The sequence below is a fragment of the Falco biarmicus genome, chromosome 8 (assembly GCF_023638135.1).
Source record: "Falco biarmicus isolate bFalBia1 chromosome 8, bFalBia1.pri, whole genome shotgun sequence".
In the NCBI taxonomy this organism is placed as follows: Eukaryota; Metazoa; Chordata; class Aves; order Falconiformes; family Falconidae; genus Falco; species Falco biarmicus.
In genome coordinates, this window is record NC_079295.1 from 17,130,145 (window position 1) to 17,157,814 (window position 27,670).

Sequence of the window (27,670 nt, forward strand, 5' to 3'; positions counted from 1 at the left end):
CTTTGCATCATGATAGAAGTTTTGTATAAAACAAACTAGCTATGACAGATGATCCGAGGGACTCCACGCTGAAAGCATTGTTTGATAATGAGATGCTGCTTTTACAATTATTGCCTCTGTTATCTACTTTTCTTTCGTTTTAAAACTGTAATTTGAGTTTTCACCGACGCTACTAATATGACAACTACTCTGCAGGGCAATTTTTCATTTTCTGTGCATTAGTTAGATTTTAATAGTAAAATCATGGAATCATAGAACCATGGAATGGTTTGGGTTGGAAGACACCTTAAAGATCCTGTAGTTCCAACCCTAATACCATGGGCAGGGTCACCTTCCACTAGACCAGGGTGCTCAAAGCCTCTTCCAACTTGGCCTTGAGCACTTTCAGGGATGGGACATCCACAGCTTCTCTGGGCAATCTGTTCCAGTCCCTTACACTCTCATAGTGAAGAATCTAAATCTACCCTCCTTCAGTTTAATGATGAACCTAGCTCTTTTCTGATCATGATTACATGTATTTCGGTTACTAGAAGTAACTAGAAGTTACTAGAAATAGGTATGTATGACAGTGTTCTTAGTATTTTGGGGAACAGTGCTAAACTAAAGCAGTATTGATAACAAATTTGTTTACCTTTTCACTTCTTCACAAGTGAGTAGTTAGCAGCTGCAGATGATGAGGAGCTCCATGCTTCATTTTTGGTTGATGTTCATGGCTACGTGGAGATGAGCAAAGGCTTATGATCCAGCAAAGCTTCCTCATGTGAGGTGGAGGATAAAGTGATTTTTTTATTAGTATGGAATCAAGAGCTATACTTATAAAGAGAGTAGAGAGCCAACAGCATGATGCAGAGATGTCTGAGCCAGCAGAGTTGCACAGAAACTACTGGGTGGACACCAGGAGTGTGTCATTCACTGTGGTGCCTGGAAAACATTAGAATTATAACCTATTCTTTCAGTTCCATCCCATTCAACAACTCTGGAGCACACAGAAATGACAGTAACTCTTCTTGTGCAGTTCTCACTGCTATGTTCACTGCAGATATATTTTCTGATTAATGGAAAACCATTTATATGCATATTAGCATTTGTGTTCAGTATCAATGAGCTGAACTATGCAGCGTAATTGAGTAAACAAAACCTGGTATGACAGGATTACCTGTACAAGATCAGAAATAGGTCTGATTTTTTAATCCTGAGAAAAAGAGAGTTCATTTTTTTCCCCCCACCTTTACATGTGTTTGCATTTTCATATATGAATAATGAATTTTACTTCTACCTTACTTTATGTGTAAGGTAGCTGCAGTAGCTCTTAAGTGGATTTTAAAGCCACTGAACTAAATCCTGCTTTGACTATACTTGAAGGCACGTACCTTGGAGAGAATTTTCAGCTAAAGCTGAACTTAATTGTCATATACTTTTTTGTCTTGCTTTTTTAAAATGGGTCAAAAAATAACAATCATCAGATGTCTTTCCTGTGAGCCCCAAAGATACCATTCACTGTTCAAAAACACAGCTAAGAAGGTGCTCTGAAATGGCTACATAAACATTCTTTCAAGAACCAACTTACAAGTAATGTATTTTCAGCTGCCACATTTTTTTCAATAAATCCCTGGAAAAAGGTCATTGAGAATCGGTCCCAGGTTGCAGCTTCATGAGATGAAGAAATAGCTTGTATCTTGGGAATCTGTGGTGAAAACTGTTATTTTGTGTTAGTGATTGCATGCATGTCCTGAGGAATTAGATTCCAATTAACTGTCTGTGTAATATCAAAATTGCCTGACTGTGTTCATAATTTAGAGTTTTTTCCCTTCTGCAGCCAAAACAGTTTGGGAGCAGTAAACAATGCCGAAGCACAAAGACGACCCAGTTTTAAAAGTGCGAGTGATGGAGGGACTCACACAGAAAATTCTCTAGCAACTGTAGACCTAACAAGCTTTAAGGACAATTTGATGAAGATCATTCAAGCAAACAAAGAAAGATGGAAAGAATTAGCAGTAGAAGGTATGATATTCTAAGGTGGGATTTTTTTATGGGTTACTCCCTAAGATCTCCCCTACTTTTAATTTTTTTTAATTTCTTCAGCCTATAAAAATACCTAGTTGTCTTGTATTCATACATTTTATGTCTTAATGTTTGTTTAGATGGTTCTGTTTTCCTCTCCCAGGAGGTATAAAGAGATGTAGCTGGTCTGGGGATGAGAACTCCTCTTATAACCTGTACAATAAGGCTCTGTGTTGCACAGCTTATCTTTAGAGGTCTGGTTTAGAAATGCACATTCTTGCACATTTAATCATAACTGATACAGACATCTGCTTCAAATGCCAAAATCAACAATTCAAAGTAGTATGTGATACCACATTTCTTATGAGACATAAAAGTTGTACTTTGCTATTAGAAATGCTATTTGTTCCCCACTGTATGGAACAAAATTCAGTATTACAGGCTTTTTGGGACTATGCTGTAGGCAATTATTTAAATGACCCTGTGGATCTAAAGATTTGGGCAATCACAGCATGTATTAGGCCCAAGCAAGGCAAAAAGTGACTCTTTGTTTGCGGTTTATAGTTAATAAAGTCAAATCTCCATCAAGTGTCTTAATTCATAAGCTGTACCTGAAAAGTGTCTGGAGTTACAGTTATCTGTGTGAAATTATTTGTAATAATTGTTCAATACAGTTTATAACCTTGATGCAGGTTAAGTGAATGCCATTTGGGAGTATTCTGTCCACAGTCTTATCTTTTTTCTGAGTAAGTACCTGGAGTATTTCGGTAGCGTTTTACTGCTGGGGCTGATCTCACTGTACGTGACCTGATAGTGACCGCAGGGAATGGTATCCTGGAGTCCAGTGCCAGCCTTGTCTTTCATCCCATCATCCAAAGCAGCACCTTTTTTCTCCAAGAGGTGTCAGACAAGACAGAAAATCACTGCTGAGCAGTGCTTAATTCTAACTTCGTGCTAAATTGCGAATGAATATTCTCATTAGGGGAATATTAAGAACAGGTTTCCATGCACCTATTGTGACAATGACTGGAGACTTAGGTAGAAGAGGCAGCTGAGGAGGAGATTTAAAGTCATATTGTCTCTCCTTCATGAGCAGCCGCGTATGATTGGTAGCTTTTTTTGGTATTGTCCAGCTAATTCTGACTGATCAAAAGGACAAAAACACTAAGTTGGGATGATCAGTAGTAACAGCAGACCATCAGGTGCCCAAGACCCCTTAGCTACAGCCTGCAGAAATCAAGCAGCCCTGAGCTATCTACATGCAAGGTCCTTCAATACAAAGGAATAAGAACTTGCTGTCTGGAAGTTTGCCATTTCCAGTTACATGTAACTAACCAGTTTGATTTTGGTACATCGGCTTTTTGGTATATTGTTTTGGAGGTGTAGGGTGCTATCAAAGAGGTAATTTTCCCTTCATTTCCAGTGCTTTGTAGCGCTCTATGAATTACTGATACGTTTAGCCCAGATTTACTGGGCTGTTGACAGCCATTGAAAACACAAAGCTTCTCACAGCAAGAGATTTAAAAATTCTTCTCGGTAAATGATTGCTTCTCTATACAGTCAATATTAATGTGAGGCCAAGCAAGATCCGGGAAACTCTGGGCATGCTTTCTACTGTGAAAAACAAAACTGTTAATGTTCAAGACTCCGTGAACTTTGTTGAGATTGTAGATGTCCATATTCTAGGATGCCCTTCTTTTCTTTTGTCTACTTGACTAATGAAGTAATTTCCTGAACAGAGTTATGTAATTACGGTAGAATGTACATTAGGAAAACTGATGGGTAAGTGCAGATAGCTGGTGTTGAGGCCAGAGCTTGATGAACAATATTGGCTCTGTGTGATTGTGGTTGAATCTGGTTTGGAAAACATTTGTGAGAGCAAGAAAGAGATTTGTGGAAAACTGCACCCGTAAAGAGACTACTTGCAACAACATCTGCAGGTGGCTGGAGCATGGCATGGATACCTTCAGGGTGCCTGATTAGAATCTATTCTAAAATAGAATCATGTGATTAGTGCAAATACTTTTGAGTACAGGTTTGTATTTTGTTAGTACACAGATGCTAAGTTTTTTAAAAGCTGGGAGGGGGGTTATATAGGTTTTTTGAAAGTTAAGATATTTTCCATTCATTTGGAATGGAATGTGTGGGCACTTAGCCCATATGCGGGCCCTAAGGGCTGCTGGAGAAGATTTTCACCAAGTGAACATAGCCCTCTATAGAGAACTATGTGAGCTAGCACAGAAGTTCCCTGTCACATAATGGGAGAAGTTTTCCCCAACTGGTCCAGATCAGCAGTATACCTGCTCTGAAGCTGCACCATGCAAAGGCTAAAATTCCTTAATCTGACTGCAAAATTAACATCTAGTAATGAAGGAAAAATATTGAAATACATCCCCTTTCCACTTGAAATTCCTTTCAAATTGCACTCAAGTTTGACTAAGCTTGTAAGTGAATAAGCTGAGACCTTGAACCTCAGATTAATCTGTTCCATCCTGTCTGGATCTCATGTTACCTTCTCTGACTCTATTACTTGATGAAAACTCTTTAGGTTGCTCTGGGCATATGTGTGAAACTGTGTTTTATTTATATATTAGTAAGAGCACATACTGAGGGAAGAAATATCAGGGGTAAATCACTGCCAAGTGAAATGAGTGTTGTTATTGCTATCGATGTTCCTAGCTAAATAATTTATGACAAGCCAGAAAGAGCTGAGTGCACTGAGGAGGTCACACGTGAGGACAGTGTGCAATGGTAGTAAGCAGGCTGGCTGCTAGTGTAAATATCCAAACACGGCTCCTGAGCTGACTATGACAAACAGTACTTGTGCTGTTAAAAGAGCCATCTGCATTCTTGTCAGTGGGCTCCACAAACACTAGACATTTTTCCCAGATTAGTTCACAGGCTCAGGAGAAGTTGTTTTTACAGAATGTAGTAATACAGATGCACAAGTAATATAGAAAGGTAACTAGCAACAATCCACAGAATTTCCTGAGGGTCACTTGAGCTCGTTCAGGCTTCTCACCTTTTCAGAAGAAGGCTACTCACGGAGCACAGGTTGGGAGGCAGTTCAGCTGGAGCAAGGGCTCCCTCAGCAAGGGCTGAAGATGATCTGACTCTTATGCCCAAGCAGTTCAGACAAGAAGACCAAGACACACTGGCAGTGTTGTTGACAGAGCAACTTTCCTGGAGATGCTGGTGCTACCCCTCCCTGCAAAGATAGTTGCTTTGAGAATTAATTCAGAGCAAGCAGCTTGGGCAAGGAACAGTGTGCTTTATTTTTAGAAAGGCCTGTGTTTGTGAGGAAGTTGTGTATTTACCTAGGCAGCTGTCTGAGAGCTTCCTTAACAGAAGGTTACTAAGTAAAATGGCTCGTTTTGCTAAAAAGGCCACATCTTGTATAATTGATGCAGAGAAGCTCAGTGCTCTATAGCCTAAGGGTCCTCAACCTTTCACCACCAGAGAATTAGAGGAATGTTTCTCAGACCTTTCAGGGAATGCTGTTAACAGGGAATTATCATAATGATCAAACATCTGGGATTCTAATTTGAAAGCCTTGATGTTTAATTAATATTCCAAACCCCTAATCACCAGATAATCTGTCTTTGTTCATCTCAACACAGTGATAAAGAGACGATTCCATCCTGTCCTTTTTTTCAACACCTAGCATTGATAGTTGCTGCTATTTGCAATTTTGGTAGTTGTAGCAAATAGTAAAGATGCTCACATCAGTCTGAGAAGTTCTTTTGTTAGAGAAGATGTTTGCTAAATGGATTTTAAGGACTGGAAGTTACTGACCTACTGAGAAAGCTGTAAGAAACAGACAACTTGTTGGGAAAGATATAAATATTATGTAAGATCCTATATGCAGCAGTTCTTTGAACATAGAGAAATTACATCACAATGCTTTAACGTTTATAAAATAAAATGTTTAGTCTTTATGCCTATGATGTTTATTCCTTCTTGCTTATTTTGTTCTATTAAAATGTTCTAAAGATTTACTAATTAAGTTGGTCAGTGGTTGGCAAGCTCAGGTACTCCTAAAAGAATGAAAGGGTATGGACTAGCAACCATGCTTAGCGTCTGTTCAGTAGATATTGTACATAAAGTTACAGGGATAAATAAGTATCATTATCTTCACTGTACAGTTGAGCAAAAAGAGACACAGACAACTTAGGACACTCACCTCAGGTCATATAATAGCATGAGGGAACGTATCATACAGACTAAGGGTCCAGCTGCCCATCGAATGGGCCCATCACGATAATACAACAGCAGTGTTGCTTGGTTTTCCCATTTTATGCTTATGTAACTCTTCTGAAGAATGAACTATTACAGGACCCGACCAAAGGTTGCGTTATTTGTATGGAAAGTGACCAGTGACAAGCCTTGTCCTCAGCACCTTTTGGCAGTGCGCTTGCTGCGTGGCTCGAAGGTGCATGTCTGGGGTGACTGACCGCATTGGGGTGGTATGAAAAATATGTGAGGCTGAACAAGGGGTTTGCACTGTCCTGTGCTTAATTTTGATAGTAAAAATATGAAAAAGTGACAACTATTGTGTCTTTGGAGTAGAGATCAGCTTTTTTTTTTCCCCTGTGGGCAGCAACTTTGAATAACAAATGTCTCTTCTGGAAGACCTCTGCAGGGTACCTGCAGGCCCCCCTCGGGCACTTTCGGTCCTGCATACTTCCAGTCACAATAACTAAAGGGTTCGGTTCCATTTTGTCTGAAGGATTTTCTCCGCAGACTCGCTAATAAGAAGAGAGTAACAGCTGCTAAAATGCGAAAATCTGAGAGTGATGATCTGATAGCATCTTAATGTGATTTAGCAGCCACTAGGAAGGGTGGGTGGTGGGAGGATGAGTGTGACAGTCACAGAAACCAACCGACAGTTTGGCACATGAAATCTACTCTAATGGGCTGTTTTAATCTGTTGGACAAAAGTAAATTCAGGGGCTAAAGGAGTCCCATCTGAACCAGTGACAGTAATTTTAATTGCAGTGATAAATTATTTAGGTCATAAGCAGTTCTTGAGCTAATTCAGAAAAGTGTTAGGAACGGTGGAAAAAGGAGAATTTTTCACCATGGTCTGAGGAAGTGTAATGAATGGGCTGAGCTCAGAGTAGGAAGACATATTTTGTATCGGCAGCACCTGGTAAATCACAGACTAAGGAATGATAACTGAACCTGATACTGGAACCTGTTAGATATCCCCCTGGAGCATACACTAGAGAGCTGGGCCACCTCTGCAAATGACAAACTACATGACTTTAAACACCTTTTCCCTCTAGTAGGCTTGGAGCAGCATGTCCCTCCCTTCCCCTGTCCCAAAAGTCCCAGCATTCAAGCCCCTGTGCTTATACAGCTGAACAGCAAAAGAGAAGTAAAAGGTGGAGGTAGCCACCCTAGAAAACCATAAACGCACAAATTATTTTTAACCGAATCTTAGTAAAAAGTTTTGGTAGTTAATTAAAACTTTGCTACATTTTCTGTATGTCACAATGCTGTGACATCAGGTGTCACTGGATTACGTGGTTTGCAGTGGTTTTATATCCTCCTACATCTTTGTGCAAGGAGTTGAAAGCAGAAGGAACACATGTCTAAATAACTGTGGGTTACTGCAATGTATTCTTGGGTTTGAAAATGGCAGGTTGGTTGGGAAAAAATCACAGTTGTTTGGGAACCCTTGGACATGTCTTTAAACTTATGTTGGAGTCCCAGAAGCACCAGGGTCAGTCCTCTCATTTTCTGCAAAGTTTTGATGCTTATTGCTGGTCTCTTCCTTTTTTTCAGTAAAATGCTTGTAGCTCTGCCATATGGAGGCAAATAGGGCACATAAATCATTTTGGGGGGACAAAAGCCTTAAGTAGGTAGATTATGCCATGAGTGACAGATGCTTGAGTTAACATATCTAGATTGAACATCAGAATTGCTTCAAGTTGCATATATACATTTCTTAATGTCTTTAGCCCAACCACTTCTCTGGAAGAGCTGCATTGAAGTCTGTAGAAAAAGAGTACCTGTCCAAGTTTCAGAAGATTTGGAGTGCAAAACAAGCAGGTCTCTAAAGTTTGTAAAAAAACCTGGCTTAACAATTTAGAAACAGATCAAATTTGAAAGTTCTTGATTTTCTTAAAAGTATACCAGAAAGTGTAAGAACTGACAAAAGCAGGAAATTATTTAACTATTCCATGCTCCTGCACATCAGCTCAGGTTTGGAGGTGTTCCTTTCTATCCAGTTTCACAAGACAAATTGTACTTCAGGGGGAACTTTCTTTAGATTCAGAAAAGTGATGTGACGAAGCTGCCAAATGCTCACTGTGGTAAAAATGTGATTACAGACTGGGCTGTCTTTCAGTTATCATATGCAATCACTTTTGGTCTAGATTTGGACTGGTCACTCATAACCAGAGTTTCTGGGAGCTGCCAGTCGAACTCAATAAATATCTCAGTGCTCAGTTTCCTTCCTTAATACAGTGTGCACAGCCAAGTTAGAAATTTTATGCCATATCATGCAGCTGTTTTGTGCAGGTGTTGTGGAAATTGCAATGCTTTCACTTTCTAAGTTGATAGTGTTTTGTATCTTCTATAGTAGTATACAGATTCTGAAATCTGAATTTACAAAGCAGAGATTCTAATAGCAAGAGAAACAGGCCCTCCACAAAGATGGTACAGTTATTTTTTATCAGACTTTTCATTCTCCATCACAAGTTTTCCATTCTCCATTTTCTAAATCTAGTTCCTCCCAGTACCACCTCTCTGTGCTGCTCTGTTCTGTCTCCTTTTACTCTGGGCCATTTCTTTGTACTGTTCTCCAGGTTTCTGCAATAGAGCAAGGGGAATAGAGCCTTCCAAACATTAATTGCTGTCTCCTGTAATTGCTGTCCCCTGAAGCACAATTTCCCTCATATTTTTTTCTTCACATTCTGTATGTGCCATTAACCATAATGGCAGCAGTACTGGATTGTATGCGTGTGTCACCCTCTATAACTTGTTCCAGCTGAAGCTCTGTGTTAGCTGGCATTGGACTTCTCCAGACTGATAGACCAACTTTCTCCAGGCCTTTCCTTCAGTTCTGATGCCTCCCCCATCCCGCAGCAAGGTGCTCCCCTCCATGCCCTTTCTCTGTTGCAGAACTGATGAGCTCTGCTCCTCCTAGTCCTGTGGCGACAGACACCACTGCTGGGGGACGTGCCCGCAGCATGGGGTCCTCCTGCTCCCATCCTTCAGCTTACAGTGTGTCTGATGCTGCTGCTTGCCTGTACTGTGGCCAAAAAAAAGAGGTACAAATTAGAGAGCAAACCAGAAAGCGGACCACTATGGTTCAGTTGCAATAGTGTAATCAGGAGAAGAATCTGACTCACATTAAACACACCAGTGCACATGTCCTCGTGCAGAAAGTCGATGTTCACAGTGTTCCCGTGTGCAGCTCTATCAGTCACTACTGATATCAAACAACTGTGGCGTATCCTTCTTATCTAATTAACATATTTTGTTCCCTCTTTGTAGAAGAACTTGTGAAAAATGTTGGTGAACAGGAAACAGACCAAAGCAGAAATTCCACAGAGGCACAGTTACAGGAAGAGACAACAAGGATACAAAATGAGAGTAGTCAGGGAGGCGATGGTACAGCCTGTCCTCCCAGATCCATCGTCCTACAAGTAGTCTCTTTCGACACTCCTCTGAGTGATGAATCCAACTCAGAAAAATGCACTAACTCTGATCCGAACCAGAAAGATCTCACCGATGCCCAGCAAGAAACACAGAATACAGACCCACTGAATGGTAATACTTCATCACAGAGCACCAGTCAATTTAATGAAGCTGTCCAGGGCGAAGCTGCAGCAGTGTCTGGTATCTCCCTGTCAAACATCGACAGTAATGTATTGTAATAAGGTGTTGTACAAACCACCAGTGTAAGTTTCACACCATCAGGCATGTGTGAAAACAGTAGTGTCCTCAAACCATCAATTAAAAGCTGTTTGATGTAAGCAAATACCATCTTCTTGATATTAGCTATTTGGTATCTAGAAGAAAACTTCTTACATACAATACCAAGACCTTTAGTTGAACGCGAAGAATGATTTTTGATCATTTAAAGATGATCATTTAGTCATTTAATGATTTAAAGATGTGTATTTGCAATTAAATAGCAGTTTGTTATTGGAGAATGAGGTGAACTTTCAAAACAGAACTATCTAACATTTTCTCTTCGAATAGGTAATTATTCTTATGCTGTTAAAATATACTCCCCTTAGTTTAGGCACCTAATATGATTATTATTTTGCAAACCACATCCTTTGTACTAACTGTAATGTGAACTTTAGAGTTAGATTTAAGTAGATGGAATATGCTAACTGTTGTAGGCATGGGACTGTCATTCTCTTCATCAGAAAGATCAGTCCCCTGACTGTAGTTTGCAGGACAAGTGAAACAGCCAGAAAATCCTTAGCGTGTCAGAATATTTTTTAGAATATAAGTATTTTATCATAAGCTGAATATGATTTAGTATCTGGTGATCATAACGCAGTATCAAAGGCAAGATACCCAAGCAATAGGAATAGATGATACCAAAGTAAGAGAAAGGTGCTGTTCATTTTAATTTTATTTTCTGAATTTGCCTATATTTAGAATAAGCTTTGAAGTATTTGGGTAATAATAATCAAGGCAGGTAATGACACTTCTTTTCCTCACTTCTAATTAAAATGCTAAGCTCATTAATGCTTTTATGACAGGGAGCCTTGCAATATTGTACCAGAAGTATGGCATTGTCTGAGCAGCAACACCAAAGTGCTTATAAGACTTAGCTTAGACATAAGTATATGACTTGGCATATTTCTCAAAGATGCTTTTTATGGAGAACTCCCACTTATTCTAGAGTTCTGCTTTCCAGCACTCCATGCTTTTATTGTTGACAGGTTTTTTCCATCAGAAATAACAGATGGTTAATTTAGGGTCCTAAATCAAAATATTTACAGTAAAATTAATTTCACAGCATTTGAAGTTGTCTTATAACTGACATTTTTGTCTTTTGACATGTATTATTCGCACCAATTTTTGTATTAAAGCCCAGCTTGAAATTTAAGTGCCTTAAAAAAAGTTTCCCATCTCCTGGATGAGGAACAGGGCAGGAAGAGCTGCATCTTTTACCTTTCAAACTATGCAAAAGGCAGTTGGGGTGTAGCTGCACTTGGGGGTCTTCAGATGGCTGAACAACAAAAATGCTGTTTGAGGTGTCAGATACAAGTCTGCATGCAGTTAGTGCACACTGTTGCCTTGTCAGTCTTTACATTCCAGCTTCCCTATGAGAACAGCGATTTCTTATTTTAGAAAAAGCTAATCCCATTCATTTATAAGGCAGGGAAATTTCTACAGAATGCCTTGTATTTTAATACTTCAAACTGCAAAATTTATGAAAAGGGTAAGAAGTGGTTGAGTTTGCAATGGTGTATTTCCGAAGGCAAACATGATCTGGAAGCTATTTTTTTCTTGGAGATGGTAAAAAAGATTTAATAACGTGAATTCCCCCAATCCAAGAATGTTCCTTCACTAGAGATGGCAATATTCAAAAAGCCTTCAGATAAATAATAAAATAGAAATAAGAGTTTAATTATTTAGTGGAAATAAATAGTATTGGTAAGGTCCTGAACTAAAAATCAGAGCTCGTACAATGTCATTGCTCAGCTCTTAGGTCACTGAAGAGGCAATGGTACTTAAACCATGGACTTAGAGCAAGTCATAGAAAGAGGGGAGATGTAGCAGTAGACATAACTGCATTGAGTGATTAATTGCACAGTGAGAGAAGCAGCAAATTATTTTTAAGGCAACTCCAGAGGCAGAGTCATGAGCCAATATCCCTTACTAGGATCCCCCAACTTGCATCTGAGCCACTGCAGGTTTTGCAGCACACATCTCAGTTGCTGCTGATGGCCATGGAAAGTTTTGGTAGAGAAATGTAGGTTTTTCTACTGAAACTTAACATCTGTGCCTGAAAAGCTTAAACTGCTGTATAAAGATCCTTGGAAATGAAATGGAACTGAAAGGATTTTTCTCCTGTCCCTCCTTTATTACAAACTGTGCCTTTTCCTGCTGGTGACAGTGTGTGAAAAATAAAGGCTACTGCTCATGCTGTTGATTGAACACATGCCCTGCCATTCTAAAATTCTGCTCTGAACAGGTTTCCAAATTAGTTTGAAAACTGTTCATCTGATACGGTTTGTGAACAAATGTAGTCAGCGGTACTTGTTGTCATGGGAAATTATATTGTCACAAAAAATTATATTGTCAAAGTGCTGTTGTCATGGGAAATTCAGAGAATATATGCGTTCCAAATTCTTTGGATCTTGCATTCTAGAATAGTGACTTTTCACCTATTTAGACCTGTGAATCCTTAAAATTTTTCTGGTGGAAAAGTGCATCCCTGGTCAGCCAGCTTAAGCCTACAGAAAGTAAGTTTGCATTTCTTTTAGTCTTATAAACATTTCATGGATCCCCTCGTAAGTCAGTCACTCAAGCCAGAAAACCACAAGGTGAAGCTGGATTTCTGATTTAAACTATCACAAACTTTCAGTAGAGTGCTGCTCTGCATAGAGTAATGATACTGATTATGTGTTATTTTTAAAGGCATTTGATGTTTGGAGGCCTTTTTAGTTGTCATTTTATGTGAAACATCTGTTCACTGTGGTATGCTAAGTTTACTCTCCTCCATCTCCTTCAGTGATTATTTGTGTTCATTTTCCAGCACAGATAAATACCCAGGTAAACGGAGAGCTTGATGAATGTTTTGCCTGGTTTCTGTAGCATATTAATGTCAACGTCTAATACTCTCTAACCAGGTTCTTTTAGGTATTCCACAAGTGAAGGATGTAATAGTGAAGGATGTAACGTTTACCTATATGAAGGTAGTTAATGTTACATGGGATTTCTGATTTAGCAGAGTGATACAAAATATACTGAAAGCACCCTACAAATGTAAGTTACACTTAGCAAAATAGAGCAATAGCAATACACAGCTCAGTCACAATGCTGATGCGAGTCCCATTACCAGTGTCCAGAATATGCTCACCATCATGACACTGGGTGTCCCCAGTCACCGGTAAGGCATACACGGGTTGAAGCCAGCTCAAGCCCACTGCTCTCTTCAAAATTCTTTTGCTAGCTGTTTAGTTTTTATACTCTGTATTTGGCTGAACCACATATTCACTCCCTCTTTGCTGGCCTGGCTAACCGGGGAGGCAGTCACATTCTTCCGAGGAATGCAAGGAGAAACCACTGGTCAATCCCCGTGTCTGTGATATAGTGGATCCACTCCACTATCAGTGCTTATCTAAACCTAAGGCCACCCCCCTCTCCCCTTTGTGTTGAGACCGTCAGCTTCCTTTGCAAAAGCTCTAGTCAGTCACCCCTTGCATCATCTCCTGAGCTTGGTGGGCACATCGCCCTTGCCCATCTCCATTGAACCTTCTTCCATTGTAGGGGTTTATTGGTCATCAGAATATCATTTACATTCTGATTTTATGTTATTAAATAGCTTGATTTATACTTTAATGACATTTCATTCTTGCATTTTTCCCTATTTTCCCAATATTTAAATGTCATAGAAAAATATTTTGAATATTTTCTGGACTTTTGAAATTATTTACAGAGGGATATGTAATCATATTCTTAAAACTTTCTTTCCTAAGGACAGACCAGCCCCATTACTATATAGTGAGAAATCTGTATGTTTTTTAAATACTATAATCCTTTAAGTCAGCACTGACCCTTTCACAGAACTTCATGCTTCTAATAAACCACAGAGGAGACCTAATATTAATTTCTCAACTATGTCATAGATGATATAAATAAATGACATACGGGCTTTTTCTGTGCCTGCCAATTAAAAAAAAAGTATACTGCAGGTATTTACATCACTGTAGCGCGCAGGGGTTGGGGCAGCAGACTTTCTAATAACACGTGGTGAGGCTCAGGTTGGTTCTTTGAGAAAAAATGAATTAATAATGGGTTTCAGCAGTAGCTTTAAGTACTTCTGCAGAGATTGTGCCACCATGTTAAAGATAACTGAAAAGAAAGGCAATGCAGGAGTTTAGTATTAGTCTAGTCTGCAATATTCAATACCAAAGGGAAAACTTAGGCCAAAATGTTTCACATTTCTCTTTCACCGTGGTGAAATGATTTAATATCTTTCTAAATGGAGGGAATCCTTAACTGCCATTGTTGTTGTCTAAATGTAGATACTCGATATTAGTGTTTTTGCAAGAGTTTTCATTGCTGCAGTGTGTGTAGAAGCCTCATAACTACTAAGAGCACAGCAGTCTATTTTCTCTTCTCACTGCCCCCTCCTTTTTCTCTGTGTAAGTGATGTTTGGGATGGTCAAGGGTGAGTGTGTTGTGTATGATGCAGTAGCACTTGGCTCAGAAGGGAGAGACAGCATGGGTAGCATCCCCACGTGTCACTTTTGCACCTCTGTTGATGTCCAGCGGATCAGACAGGACTCTTTCAGCCAAGGTCAGAGGTTTTCAGTGGAATGTCACTGCAAGCAAGCAGAAGGTAGCGTACACACGACCTTACATTTTTTAACCTGATTCCCAAGTTAGAGTTATTTGAGTATTCTAAGCAGCACTATACATCTACCAGGACATTATTTGCACTCTCTGTGTGAGATTTTTCTACCTCTGTGCTTTCCATACTGAGGATGGGTGGTAGAAAGCTAAAGCGATGTCCAGAGTGCTTGCTCACTCCCAGGAGAGAGAATTAAGCACCTGTGGGTGCTGGGGCTGGGAGAATGAGATAGAAAGTAAGAAAAAAAGCAATAAAGTTATTCAGATTAAATTTTCATATGTTAGCTGTCATTGTTCTGTCCTTTATAAAAAGCAGAAAACTCAGTTGGGTTCTCTGTGAGTAAGCAATTGAATTGTAACAGTGATGGGGAATACAGGGAGATGATCTACCTGCTTTCTTGGGAACTGTCACCGAATATTTGGATGTACTATGGTGAGGGGGCTCCCCATTAAAAAAAGAAAGAAGGCCTGTTTTCCTCTCCTCATATCACATCTTTTTCTAGGTCTAGTTCTCTTAGACTATTGTGTTTTACTGACAGGAGTAGCCCTGCCCTGGGTCCTGGGCAGTGCAGAGGGAGAGCCGCAGGGTTGCTATTACAAGGACTCGGGTTAGGACTGAAAGTCGTTTTTCTCCACTGTACCTTTGTCCTTTCCATCATCTCACTTTCATTTAATTGAATGTTACAAGATTAAGTGGAACTATTATAACATGATTTCTTTTAAGTGATTATTTTCCTTTTCTCCTGAGTGATTTATTAATTAGAACATTAATGTTAAAAACTGCTTATGTTTAATTAAACAACTCCCTGTTTCAATGATTTATAAATGCTAATTGGCACACTTTTAACTTTTCACTCATGATGATAGCCACATTAATCCATAATATCAAAATGTAAAGGAGATAATAAATCTGTGATAAAACAGATCATCAGTAACTTCACTTTTGTATGGCAGTAGAGGACTACCCGCTCGCACCACATGGTACAAAGCGTTCCGCGTCACCAGCAGGCAGTACCTCAAAGCCCTGGAGGAGAACCGGGTTAAACAGCAGTGGACAGACCCACATCAACAGCATGCCCGTTTGATTTATAATCACGCTGGTGGCGTCGAGCAGTCATCCGTGCCGTGCAATGCTAGTGACTGTTGAGTGCGGTGGTGGCCCTGCGGTGCTCAGCTGAGGGTGGAACCCTTTGGATCCGTGCAAAGTGGGCACAGGTGGCTGCGTGCCTGGTTCGCTAGCATCCCTTGTGCACGCAGTGTGGCTAAAGAGAGCAACGGTACATCAGGATCCTGGTACTAAGGGAAGGCATCCATGTTCGTGCATGGGATGAGGATGGAGGGAACTTATATTAAAAGACCAAATGATGTCTTTATCAAAAGGATCGGGATTATAAGATAACAGCCATTAGCAACCATTTGTAAGGCAGAGTTTATCACATAAAATACCTGATGCAGTGACAGGAAGAAAGTTATATATGGTTTAGAAATTAATGTCTAGTTTTTATGAAAACTAAACATAATGGTTTTGTTTTAAGGCCTCCACAAACCGTTCCTATCCCACTCCTAAAATTCCACTAACCATTTTACATCAAGTATAAAATTTTAATATTTAGATCATTAGGTTTTACAATCATACCTGTTGCCACCCCCTTTTTTGTTTTTATGGATAGTAGTAAAAGTTTTGCTAAAGCTGTCCAAAAACAACTGCAGGCTGAAAGATCTGGAGATGTTGTTTTAATTCACGTTAATCCAATTTTGACACTTTAAAAGCTTTTGGAGAACTGGTCGTCTATATTCCACCTACACTAAATTTATGTAAAATAAGGGAGACAATGAAGAATGCTGCCTGGGGGAATACGGCCCATCTGCTGGTGGCCTCGTTGCAGAGTGGCAGCACCCGTTCTTGGCAATGATAGAAGGGTAAAATCAGTAGCATTTCTTCCTTACTTACAATGAAGTCATGGTGAATTCATAGCTATTAATTTTCTTTTTTCCTTATTCTCATTCTCATGAGCTACCTTTCCTCTTTTCCCTTTCTCTTTTGTAAACTGTGAACCCCTTCAACTTTATCTTGCTGTCTTTCAGTTTGCGTCTTAGATCATATGTCATCATCTGCTTTACTTGTCAACTGCTTGTACCTTTGTTTTCTGGCTTTCAAAAATCTTTCCCTGCCTCTGTTGTGATTTTAATAACTTTTATGCTTCTCCCAGCTTATCTTCTCCACTTCTGAGACTTCTGTGCTTTTCTTTTATCATATTTTCAGTTCAGCATTATTAATCGCTGGTGGGATCACTCAATCAACTGGTTAAAACTGAGAAGTTACTATGTAGTTAGTAAATGGTACTGTAAGTTTGCTGCATTGTCCCCATGCCTACTATCTCAGTTTATAATTTCCTCAGCTGTACTCATTCAAAGTTACTGAAGGAATAGTTTAAGCACAAGCTTAATATTATGATTGTCAGTTTGAAAGTCGTGTTGTATATACTTAGTTTGAAAGCTGCTTGTGTCACTTGGTGTCATTGCTCCTCCTATCTGATTGAATTAATTAAATTCTTGGAACTTGACACTGGCATCTTTCATTATCTGAGAGAAGCTGACTCTGAAAGCCTACGTTAAAGAGGATTTAAACAGCACTTCACTGCAGAGGATGAATTTTGACTTTCAGTAAGTTGGAAGATAAAATAAACCTAAACCGAACCCACTTTATTAACAGTTACTGGTATAAATGTCTTCATAATTTTGTTTCATGCTGTGATCTATTGCTTTCATTCTATCTTTTGCCTAATGGATAAACCATAATGATTAGTTAATTCAATCCTATGCTTACCTGGTGAAAAAGCAATTAAAGCAAGCAGTGACTGAAACCTCATTTTAACCTTAAATAAGTCAGGAGGAAAAAGTTCCTGTCTGTCTAGGGCTGTGCAGATTCTCTTGTTTAACATCCTCACTCAGGTTCCCAATCACATTTGTTTGTCTTCTAGGTGAGCCTAAACACTGTAAGAAGTCAGAAGATCTAGTAAAAGCCACTGAGCAAAAAGAAGCACTGATACAGAACTAGATTTGCCATTTCTTAAAAGCTTCTGACACTGCAGGCAGGACAGGTAATTTTATCACTTATTTCTTATTATGTGGAGAGTTTTATACTATAAAGACTCAGTGCTATTCTTATCCTCTTTGTTCTACTCCAGTTGTGGGTTTATTACAAGGGTTTGAAATGGGGACATGGTATACCACACTTTCTATGTCCCCATAAAAGCCATTCAATATAAAGAAGGCAAAACCAATACTTTCACATCTCTGCATCCTTAATGTCAGACTAAATGATCATGCAATAGAACATCCTTGATTGATGTATATTAAATACTGGAAGTAGTAGTATTAAAAATCTGTTGCTTATGAATTTTCATTTGACCTCTGTTGCAGGAGAAAAGAACTCTAGCTGTTCCTACCCCGTGCTCTCAGAGGCTGTTATGTGTCAACTTGTTCTTGTATCATCCTGTTTCTGTGGAGAGTAATTGGACAAAATGATCAAAAGTGTAAAATGTAAAACCCTGAGCTGGCAACTCAAGGCACTTAACAACTCGCAAGTTTTCAGTTGTATTTGTTGTTGCTATTTCCTCTTCTATTCTGCTTTCTTAAACTAGCCAAAATAATTTTTTTCAGCCAAAGTTGGACCTCACTTTATTTCATCACTGACACCAGAGATTTCCAGTTAACCGTGAGACGAGAAAACACGACATTTATCGTCTGCCCAGGATTGCTGTTATGTGGCAGTGCTACTGGCATCCAGTGGAGATGGAAAGTCAAAATGAAATGTTGTTATAAATACTTGTTCATGCAACCATGCTGCATGCAACATAAAAGTCCTACTTGTTAGCTTCCTTCAAATATCTGGAAATAAAAATATGTAGACTGTGCAGGGAAGTTGTGGAGTTACACCAGCCAGCCTGTGTGGATGATGATTCTTCCCCACTGCAGCGGCTGCCATACGGAAAGAACTGGTGTTTAACAAATCAGTATTTGAAATATCTCTTTAAAATTAATTAATTAGCATCCAGTATTTAAGATTAAAACGGTCTCAGTCCTGTAGTATTTTGGAAGACATCACCGATGGTGTCAGCCCTACCATGAAGCTGGTGCTTACTGTTTTGTAGGGTAGAAGAGACAATGACAAGAATACATGAAAATTGCTTCTGTTCAGCAAAATATTGTGTTGCTTCTCAGAACTGGAAGGTGACACTGAGGCCTTATATCATATTTTGTCTCAAATGCAAAGGTGACAACATGGATACTGCAAAATACTTGCTAGCATTTGTTTCATTAAAAGAAAACACCAGACCATCTTTCTCTGAGAGGCAGCGAAAACAGAGCACACGGGCAGTTACCTCTGCAAGAAGCCTCAGAATGAGCCCTCCAGCCTGTGCTGTGCCCAGAAAGAGACTCCATGTTCATCTCTGTTTCCTTCAAGCTGCATGTGACCCCTCCTGGCTTGCCTGGGCGTCCCACGCAGCTGCAGCCAACCTCATTTCCCTCTGCTGGAACGTGCCAGGAAAGTTCTGTGCTCCCCTTGGTGTTGTAGGTGCTCGGGTGGCTTGGGTCACTGCACTCCCAGTTCTCCTTTTTGGACCCTGTGGTTATTACCTCACTGACCAAAAAGTCTTTATGATCAGCCGAGGTCCGCTCTGAAGAGGACTCAGGGGGGCGGTGGCACTCCCCGCTGTGCAGAGGCTGGTGGAAGACAGACCTGTGTGCTGTTCGCCTGCTGCTGCGGGATCTCACCAGAGCTCGACAGGCATCAGGCTCAACCTCAACCAGGGCACACTTTGTCCCGACTGAAGAAGGAATCGTAAACCAGTCACCCTAGACTGAGGGACCCTTACACATTCATACCTGCTGACTGTCTCTTTTCCGACAGCGGAGCAAATGAAATTGAGCTGGGAATGGTGCAAGCTCCGAGCCCTGGGATAAGGGCATGCCAAAAGGTGGAATTCCTGTCATTGAATATGTAAGCCATATACACGCTATGCATATGTAGTGTGCATAGTTTTAACTTAAGAAATGTTTGTGCATATAGGATGTAAAAAGTGCATTTAAATTGTTTTGTGTATTTGGTCCAGGGCTTGTATTTAGCATGGACAAATTCCTGTACAGTGCAGTTTATGAATGAAATGTTAATGAATGAAATTGTATCATATATGTTATAATGCAATCGATATTTTTTGCTAAGAGTCAAGACTTTATATATTCTCTGCTAGTGTTTGAGCAATTCATTAATAGCCTGGACCACTCCGTGCACCTTTGCATCCTTTTTGGGAATGTTGGACTCTTTTTTTTTTTTTTTTTTTTTTTTTTTTTCTCTCCCTCCTTTATAATAAAATGTAAACCATCTTTTGGCTTCTTATTGTCATTATGACAAAAGAAGAAACATAATGGTCATATCAGATTTTTTTAACTGTAAATTGCGGTAAGCTGCGGCAGTGGAAAATATTCTTGTTTAAGATCTGAGAACTTCAGACCTTATTTCAGATATGTTGAGCATCTGCAGTTCCCACCAAATTTGAAAAGAACAAAAGATGACTGATACCTTTAAAAACTAGGCCAGTTAGGTATTTGTTTGCTACAGAGTGTTCTTCAACATTGTAATTTATGATTCACTGAGACTGAAAGTCTGGAGCAATCAGAATTTAATGTTTTTGTTGTATTTTCAATTTCAGACTTTTACCATAGCTGAGCTTGACTTTTTTTTCTGTGTGTCTATCCCATTGTGATTTATATATTCTGCAAGAATTTTCTCCTGGAAATACAAGCAGAAATTATAACAGATTTTTCAGAATACTCGGAGCATCCTTCGGAGCTCTCAGTGTCCTGTTATCATAGCCGGCACCAAGATCTGCCACTGCAGAAACTAGGAGATCCTGATCTCACAGGAGGGCACTCATTGCCTGCAGAATTCTTTCATTGATATAGAAATGTGATTCGTGTATAAATAATCCTATTTGCTCATTTGTATTCAGTTTTAATCACTGTGGTAGTTGTTACTGTAATACAAGAAGAGTCCTTAGTTTTTCTTTAATGCCAGCTGATTCTCTTTCTTTCTTTCTTTCTTTATTCATAGCAAGATTTTACCTGGATATGACCCAAAGCTTAATGTGTTGTTTGGATGAGGAGAAATTTTCTTTGGTGGAGAATACTGTTATAGCCAAGACATGTTAGTTAAGGCTTTGACCTTGGGTGAAATTTGTGTTCAGATGGCAGAAAGGCTTCTTGAGAAGGCCTCTCCCTGAACAATAGTTTATCCCTGAAACCTGTAAGGCTGCGCTACCAAAACACTGCATGGGGCCACAAGAAATGGTGTGTGTATGTGCATCTCTCCCACAGCATTATGGGCATGTACCCCTGCATTGAGCACACTGAGGAGCTGTAGCTATAGATTAGCCCTCAAGAGTTTTATTTTGTATTTTTATCTTGAGATATCTGACAGATATATTACGTAATATTGTTATGAGTTATGATCTAGCCAGTATTTTTTTATTTAATTTTCAACAAGGCAATCTAAAACTGTGTGTTTTTATTCTGCTGTATTTGTCCGTATTTCCTATGATGATATTCCCAAATAAATTTGATTTGAGGGCAAGGATTGTGAAGCTCCTGAGTGTTAGTTGCAAATTTGCTTTCCTGAAGCTTGTTTGCTCATTTGCATATGATTGTCTTTGAACTGTGATGGAGCATAAATGGTTGTTTCCAACCCTTTCATTCACTTGTGACTCTGCACTTTACCATAACTGTGCCAGTTTGCTGTACAAGCTCACATGCATCCCCACAGCACTCTTGAAAACAATTTCTTTACATGAGTCTTGCCTTCTTAGCCTTTACTACCAAAATGGCCCTTCTATGAAGAAACCCATAACCAATATAACTTCTTTTTGCTCCAAAAAATTCTTACCGTAGGTTGGTATTGATGGAGTCACTGGGATTGTTCATGTTAGCAACAGTTTTTCAGGAAGAGTACGACTTTCAGAGGCATCTCCATGGCACGGTGTAAATTTGATCATCTGTGTTCAGTGGAGCCAGGGAGTAAACAGGGCCCCTTCCTACCCAGACTGGAAGTGAATGGAAAGAATTCCATTGACCTAGACCTGTAGCAAATCCTGACAAGGTACGTGATGGGAAAAAAATCAAGACAACTACTTTATGTGACATTCTTTGCAGCTCCTTTTTCCCAGATGCTACCCCAGCTACATGTGCAGAGGATGTTCTTCTGTTGTTTAGATGCCAGAAATGAAACAAGCCACTACTGCGATAACTTCAAATTAGCAGATAAAGCAAGATGCCCACTGGTAAGTGTCTTAAAATTTATATTTTTAACATACTACACAGCTATTAAGTGAGAAAGAGGAAAAGTATGTATGACTAACATTCTTCAAAAGCAACTCAAAGAGATTTTAATTTTAGTTTAGCAGACAAAGCTTTGTCTCAGAGGGGGGTGCATCCACTTTTAAATCATTCTTTGAAAAATCACATCTTTTTAAACCAGTATGGAAAAGTGAGTGGAAATGGCATTTAATACTATGAGGAAAAGAAAGTGTCCTCTGTCAAACACACTGTGGAAACATTTAGGCCACTTCCCTGGGATAATTTTACTTTCCTGTTCATTTAATTATTTAATGGGGTCTCCAGAGGCCTCTTTTCCATGTCCCAGGGCAAACATTCAGAAGTTTTATCAAACTGTGAATGTCTAAGTAGTCCCCTGGGAACAAAGAAGGAAGTCACAGCCACAAAATTATAGATGTGAAAATTCTCTTACAAAAACTGGGATTTTGACTGTTTTGGGCTGCAAAATACTTCCCTTGTGCTTAAGCAAGTCCTTTGTTCATAGACATTTTGTGGAGAAATGTTGGATAATTTTCCATCAGCTGAGTTTGGATAGATAATATCTGAAGCAAATATGCTTTTCTGACAAGTTACATAATATATGAACTTTAAAGATGATGAGGTTCATGCATTTGTAACATCCTGTATAGATAACTATTACAAAACTGAAGTAATACAAAATTCTACGTAAGTAAGGTGGTCAAAATCAAAATGGTAGGTACAATCTGGCCTTGAGCTGGAACAAAAATAGAAGGTTTTTGACATTTGTTTGGACTGTAGGTTTAAACCTGTGTCATCATCACATAGGTCTTATTGCTGATGCTGTTAAAAGCAACACTCATGCTTTTAAGGAGGACTCCTGCAAAGTCTTTCTGGCAGGACTTTCATTACAGTTAGGCTTCGGGACTTGTATCATAATACCATGAACAAACATCAAATATCATGAAATCATTTGCTATTTATTTGCATATGCCTGATATGATTATCCTCATCCAAATTCAATGAGCCAAAGGGTCAAATGCACCTATGATGCAATTCCATAAAAGCCAAGAGAGACACTGTCATTATACCAGGAGTTAATTTCGCAATTAGATAGCCATTGGTTGTCTCTTGCTTTCTCTGTATTCAGCTGGTTTACTGATTTTTTTCTGCAGTGGAGGGTACTCTGAGGGTCTAATGTCTTGGCACAAAGCACTACTCAACTTTAAGCCATTTAAAATTATTTTATTGACATTGTGCTTCCTTTTCTTTGGGGCCTCTCTCCTTTGACAGAGAACTGTATTTCTTACCAGTCAGAAATGAACATTCACGTTTATTGTTTGGCGTACTCTAGTAGTTCACAATTGGAATGAAAGGCAGCATATTTATGTCAAGCATTATGATATGATGCATGAGGCATCTTTATTTTAGTGTTCCTGTCTGAGAAAGACCCCTATTCTGTTAGTCACAAGGTAGTTTGGGGCAGGGCAGAACTGCAACTGCAGCCAGAGTAGTTCTGGGGAAAATGTGTGTGTTCTCAAGTAAATAGTAGGTACAGGAGCAGGGCTGCAGAGCTGATCTTTCCAGTAAATTAGAGAATGAAAATGGCATGAGCAATTTAAATATTATTTATAATTGACCTTCATGTCTGTTTTTAATATTCAATCTGCTGAGTGTTTAAAAAAGCAATTAAAAGTCCCATATAATGTTAAAACCCTTGATAAATGTAATAAACAAATGACATATTCAAAAGAGAGAATCTATGTCCCATTAGGAGAGAAAAAGAAAGATGAGAGCAACATATGGCAGTATAATTAGCATGATTAGGGAAGCACATCAACAGAATTTATGCTGCAGGGAAAATGTAATAAGAAACCAACACACTTTCCTCACTGCCTCGAAAACTGCAAATATCGCTCTCTGAAAAGGAAAAGATGCAGAAAGGCTCTCTGGCATTTAAAGCTGTAACTTTTGTTCTTCTGTCGTTATTAAAGATGCACACAGCCATCTGCAAACCATTTATTTTTTGCAGAGTTCACATTGTCCCATTGCTTTGATTAATAAGGAGCAATATTACACCTCAGCTGCTTTTCAGAAAGATGCTATTTTGGAAACCTAATTAATACTCATTCCACAGTTAGCTTGAGGTGTTCGTTAGTGCCAGATACTGAGTTCTTATTTGTTTCTCATTATGTGGAGAGTATTGCTTCTCAATGCCAGCGTTTTTGTTTTGCATTTTGGAATAACCTTTCGACACCCCTGCTTCCCAAGCCCTCCCTTCAGAAGAGCTAATAACACCTGTCATCATTATTTTAACATGCCTATTATGTCTGTTGAAGGCAATGTGGGCTATTTACATAGGTAGAGTATCCTGATGTACAGAAAATATTCTAGCCATTTTCTGAACAGTTGGACCAAAGAGAAAAGCAAAATTTAGAGACTTGGCAATGCAATTCAAATCTCAGCTTACCACTAAGGGTCAGTATATACTAAGCAAATGAATCATTACAAAATTGAAACAGAGCGTGTTTGGCCTAGCAGTAGTACAAAATGTTTTTTTCTGCCCTGAAAAGCGCAGATTATTTAATAAACAAACCAGACCAAACAAAAAATACTCAAAAAACTCTATAGCAAAAATACAGACATTGAACATGTGTAAACTCCATCAGCCAACTTTGCTGTAATTGGAGATTAGTAGCATCTTATCAAGTGGCCTGAGGTTTAGTAGAGGGTGCACAAATAGCTGGCTTGAGATTTGCCCAAAGTGCTGCTGTCCTAACTGGAGGATAAAGGAGAGAATACAGCAAAGCACGGGAGTCATTTAGCATCCACTTTGTTGCCAAGTGTAATGCTCTGCATGAAAAGGTCAAATGTAATTGCAGGTGTCAGGGACCAACAGAACAACTGAAACTCTTGCTGCAGTTTACCATTGCACTAGGCTGCTAAAGAAAAAAAAAAAAGAAAAAAAAAGGAAAGAAAAAGAGAACATATGTGGGCCTGAGCACCAACGTGGAATGCTGTGGGAGAGGAAGAAAGGAGAGTTTTAGGGACAGCGTGTTTTAAATATGCCCTTACATTGCGCCCCCAGGGTTAGGGGATAGATGATGCTTTGTGTACTGCAGGAGTAAGGTTCCTCATCAAAAGCCTTGTGTCTCAATCTGTAAGAGAAAGAAAATGAGGAGAGGGAGCCCTGCACTGAGGAGCAACATTGCACTGGACGGTGCCAGCTGCTAGGCTCCTACAAAAGCAGCCCACAGCCTGCAGGAGCCACACTTAGGTCCCTCCCCAACCACCTGCAGCACCAGAGCCTACCCAGACCAGCTCTGGGGAGAGACCCAACAGTTTCCCTTGTGGAATAAAATATTTTTTTTATTTTTTTTTAAAGAGGAAAAGCCACCACTGACCTGGGACCTGGCCCTCGGTATTGTAGTCAGTTAGGAGAAGTGCAGACTGACTGGAATTCCCTTCGTTACTGATTGCCCTGGAGCCTGGACACCGTGGGAGTTCCTGGCCCAAGCATGGGCAGCAGAACCTCTGCCTGAAGCCCACCGTGGAGCTGACACAGTTGTGTTGGATGTGATAGTTTTGGTACAGTAACACCGGTGGTGCAAGAACTAATGGTGATTTTTTCAGTTTACATTAGCAGGGAGAAATAATGATATTATGAGAAGACAGTGGGGTAGCCGCTGAAGACTTCAACAGCTTTATGGCAATTTAAAAAAAAAAAGCAAACCAACCAAACAAGAAACTCAGTAATTAAATTGATAACAGTATAAGAGAAGCTTCCCTGTACACTACACATTGTATTTCTCCAAAAGAAAATACGCTGTTGGCCAAAACCTGTGGCCATTCTCAGGCAAAATTCCTCTGACTTCAGTGGAAATTATGTTTTAGAAAGGACTTTTATACCTTGGCTCTTATTTTGTATCTACTTAAGTATTATCTGGCTTTGCACCTGGAGAATAAACAACATATACCATCCTGTAAGTCAAACCATGGAATTTTTCCAAGTAACTCATTAGCACAATGTCTCAATAAATCTCTCTGAAGGGAAGAACCTGTCATGGAATAACAAGTATGGCATAAGAAAAAGAAACAAGGCTGTAAAATGCAATAACAAAACGCCTTTAAACCACTGCACATTAATGAGTTAAGGGATACTGGGAAAAGACCGAGATCAGTCCGAGGAGACAGCTTCCTTTCAATTCGGCAAATAACATTTCCTGCAATACCTTGAAAGCAAGAACAACAGCAAACGCCACAGCATGGAAGGGCAGTAGATTTTAAGAATGAGGAGTGGGGAAGGGGAAAAAGACATAAATCGGAATTGCTCGTGAAGGAAGACCTATGTTCATTACTTGCCTGTGTAGGGTTTTTTTGCTTTCTTTTTCCATCGGCCTGTTTGTGGAAAATAGAGTAATACAACCCATCTCTAAAAATCCTGCTTGTACCACACCTGTAAGATTCTCCAGCAGGAGCAGGTATTGTGAAAGGAGACAGCTCAAACGGGGAACATGTCACTGCAACTTTTCTTTGAGGTGTTTCCATATTGACGTTTGCTTTGAGATACTTGATGTTCACTTTTTGTCTGCTTTCTCAATCCCCCACTGATTCGTTTACACTAGAACAAAAGATGACATTAGTGGATTTTTTGGTTTTAATCCATGATTTTGGTGATGTCAGCATGCTGGGCAACGATGACTGACCACTGGCTTCCACAAAGCGATATACATCGTTCAAGTGAACCTATGTGGAGCTCATCAGGCTGTGAGGCAACCACAGCTTTTAATTACACGCCAAAACATATGAGAGGCTCTCTAAGGCTGCTGTCTTCAAATGTCAGAGGCTGTGCCAAACCCCAGAAAAGACCTAGTCTGGTAAGCAGACTGCTTTTCCTGAGCTTCCCTTCTAATTTCCCCACATCTGGATATTTCTATCATGGGGTCCACTGACAGTCCACTGCAGTTTCAGCTCTGCTTCATGACAAGCACTTTTTCTGGGTGCTGTTGTTTTACTGACTCTTTCCTTACAGATCCACTTACTGTATGCCTCAGAAGTGGAAGCTCAGACAAACAAGGTTTGTTTATCTTTTTAAGCTAAAAATGGCTGTCATATAAAAAAACGTGCATCGTGACTTCATCCTTCAGTTGAGGTCCCACCAGCAAATGATGTCAAGATGGATCCATAGTAAAATCTCTGCAACAAGTCCTGTCCGTTTGCCAGAAAGGAGGAGTCTGTTCCTGTACTCAGACATGATGCGTGCATAACCTTAGGTCAAGAAAGAAAGAAACGCGTTTTGAAAAGGATAGAACACAGCTGGAATATTTAGAAATGGGGAACTGATAAGACCTGGATTTAGAGATGCATCTAAATACTGGGTGGCTATCTCAAGGCCTTATCGGACCTTGATGCTTTCTCTGGGTCGTGGCTGTAAGGCAGAATTGTTGTCCTCTCATTGCTGCAGTAACAATCCTGGAAACACTCGGATTCCAGTCCAAACTAAATCTTTCCACACACACCCCCCCCGTTATTTATAAAGTGTAGTCATCCTCAAGTCCAACAGTCATCCTGAAACAGGATGTTTAGTGACGAATTCTCCAAGCTCTCATCAGGTGTTTTGTGTTGCCTTTGAAATGTTGATTCCAAAGTGCTTGATACCGTGTCTTGGTATCAAGTATTTCAAGTGACGCACATTTTTTTCATTTGCCCATAAGTCCTAGACAGTTCTCATCTCAAGCCTGTGGGTACTAATAACCAGCAA

At 39.6% G+C, this 27,670-nt stretch overlaps 1 protein-coding gene across 8 annotated transcripts in view; it reads left to right on the forward strand.

Moving 5' to 3' along the window:
* The window catches only part of PDE1A (phosphodiesterase 1A), a 248,849-nt gene that overhangs the window by 204,523 nt on the left and 16,656 nt on the right, over positions 1-27,670 (forward strand). For 5 of the 8 annotated variants that reach the window (XM_056350220.1, XM_056350222.1, XM_056350221.1 and 2 more), the window contains 4 exons: positions 1,817-2,001; positions 9,508-9,783; positions 17,541-17,660; positions 17,983-21,210. In XM_056350220.1, coding sequence (XP_056206195.1) covers positions 1,817-2,001; positions 9,508-9,783; positions 17,541-17,617 — 538 coding nt within the window. In that variant the 3' untranslated portion in view covers positions 17,618-17,660; positions 17,983-21,210. Of the gene's footprint in view, positions 1-1,816; positions 2,002-9,507; positions 9,784-17,540; positions 17,661-17,982; positions 21,212-21,768; positions 21,897-27,670 lie in introns of those variants that run through there. The other 3 variants (XR_008823670.1, XM_056350225.1, XM_056350226.1) reach the window with 3 other exon arrangements.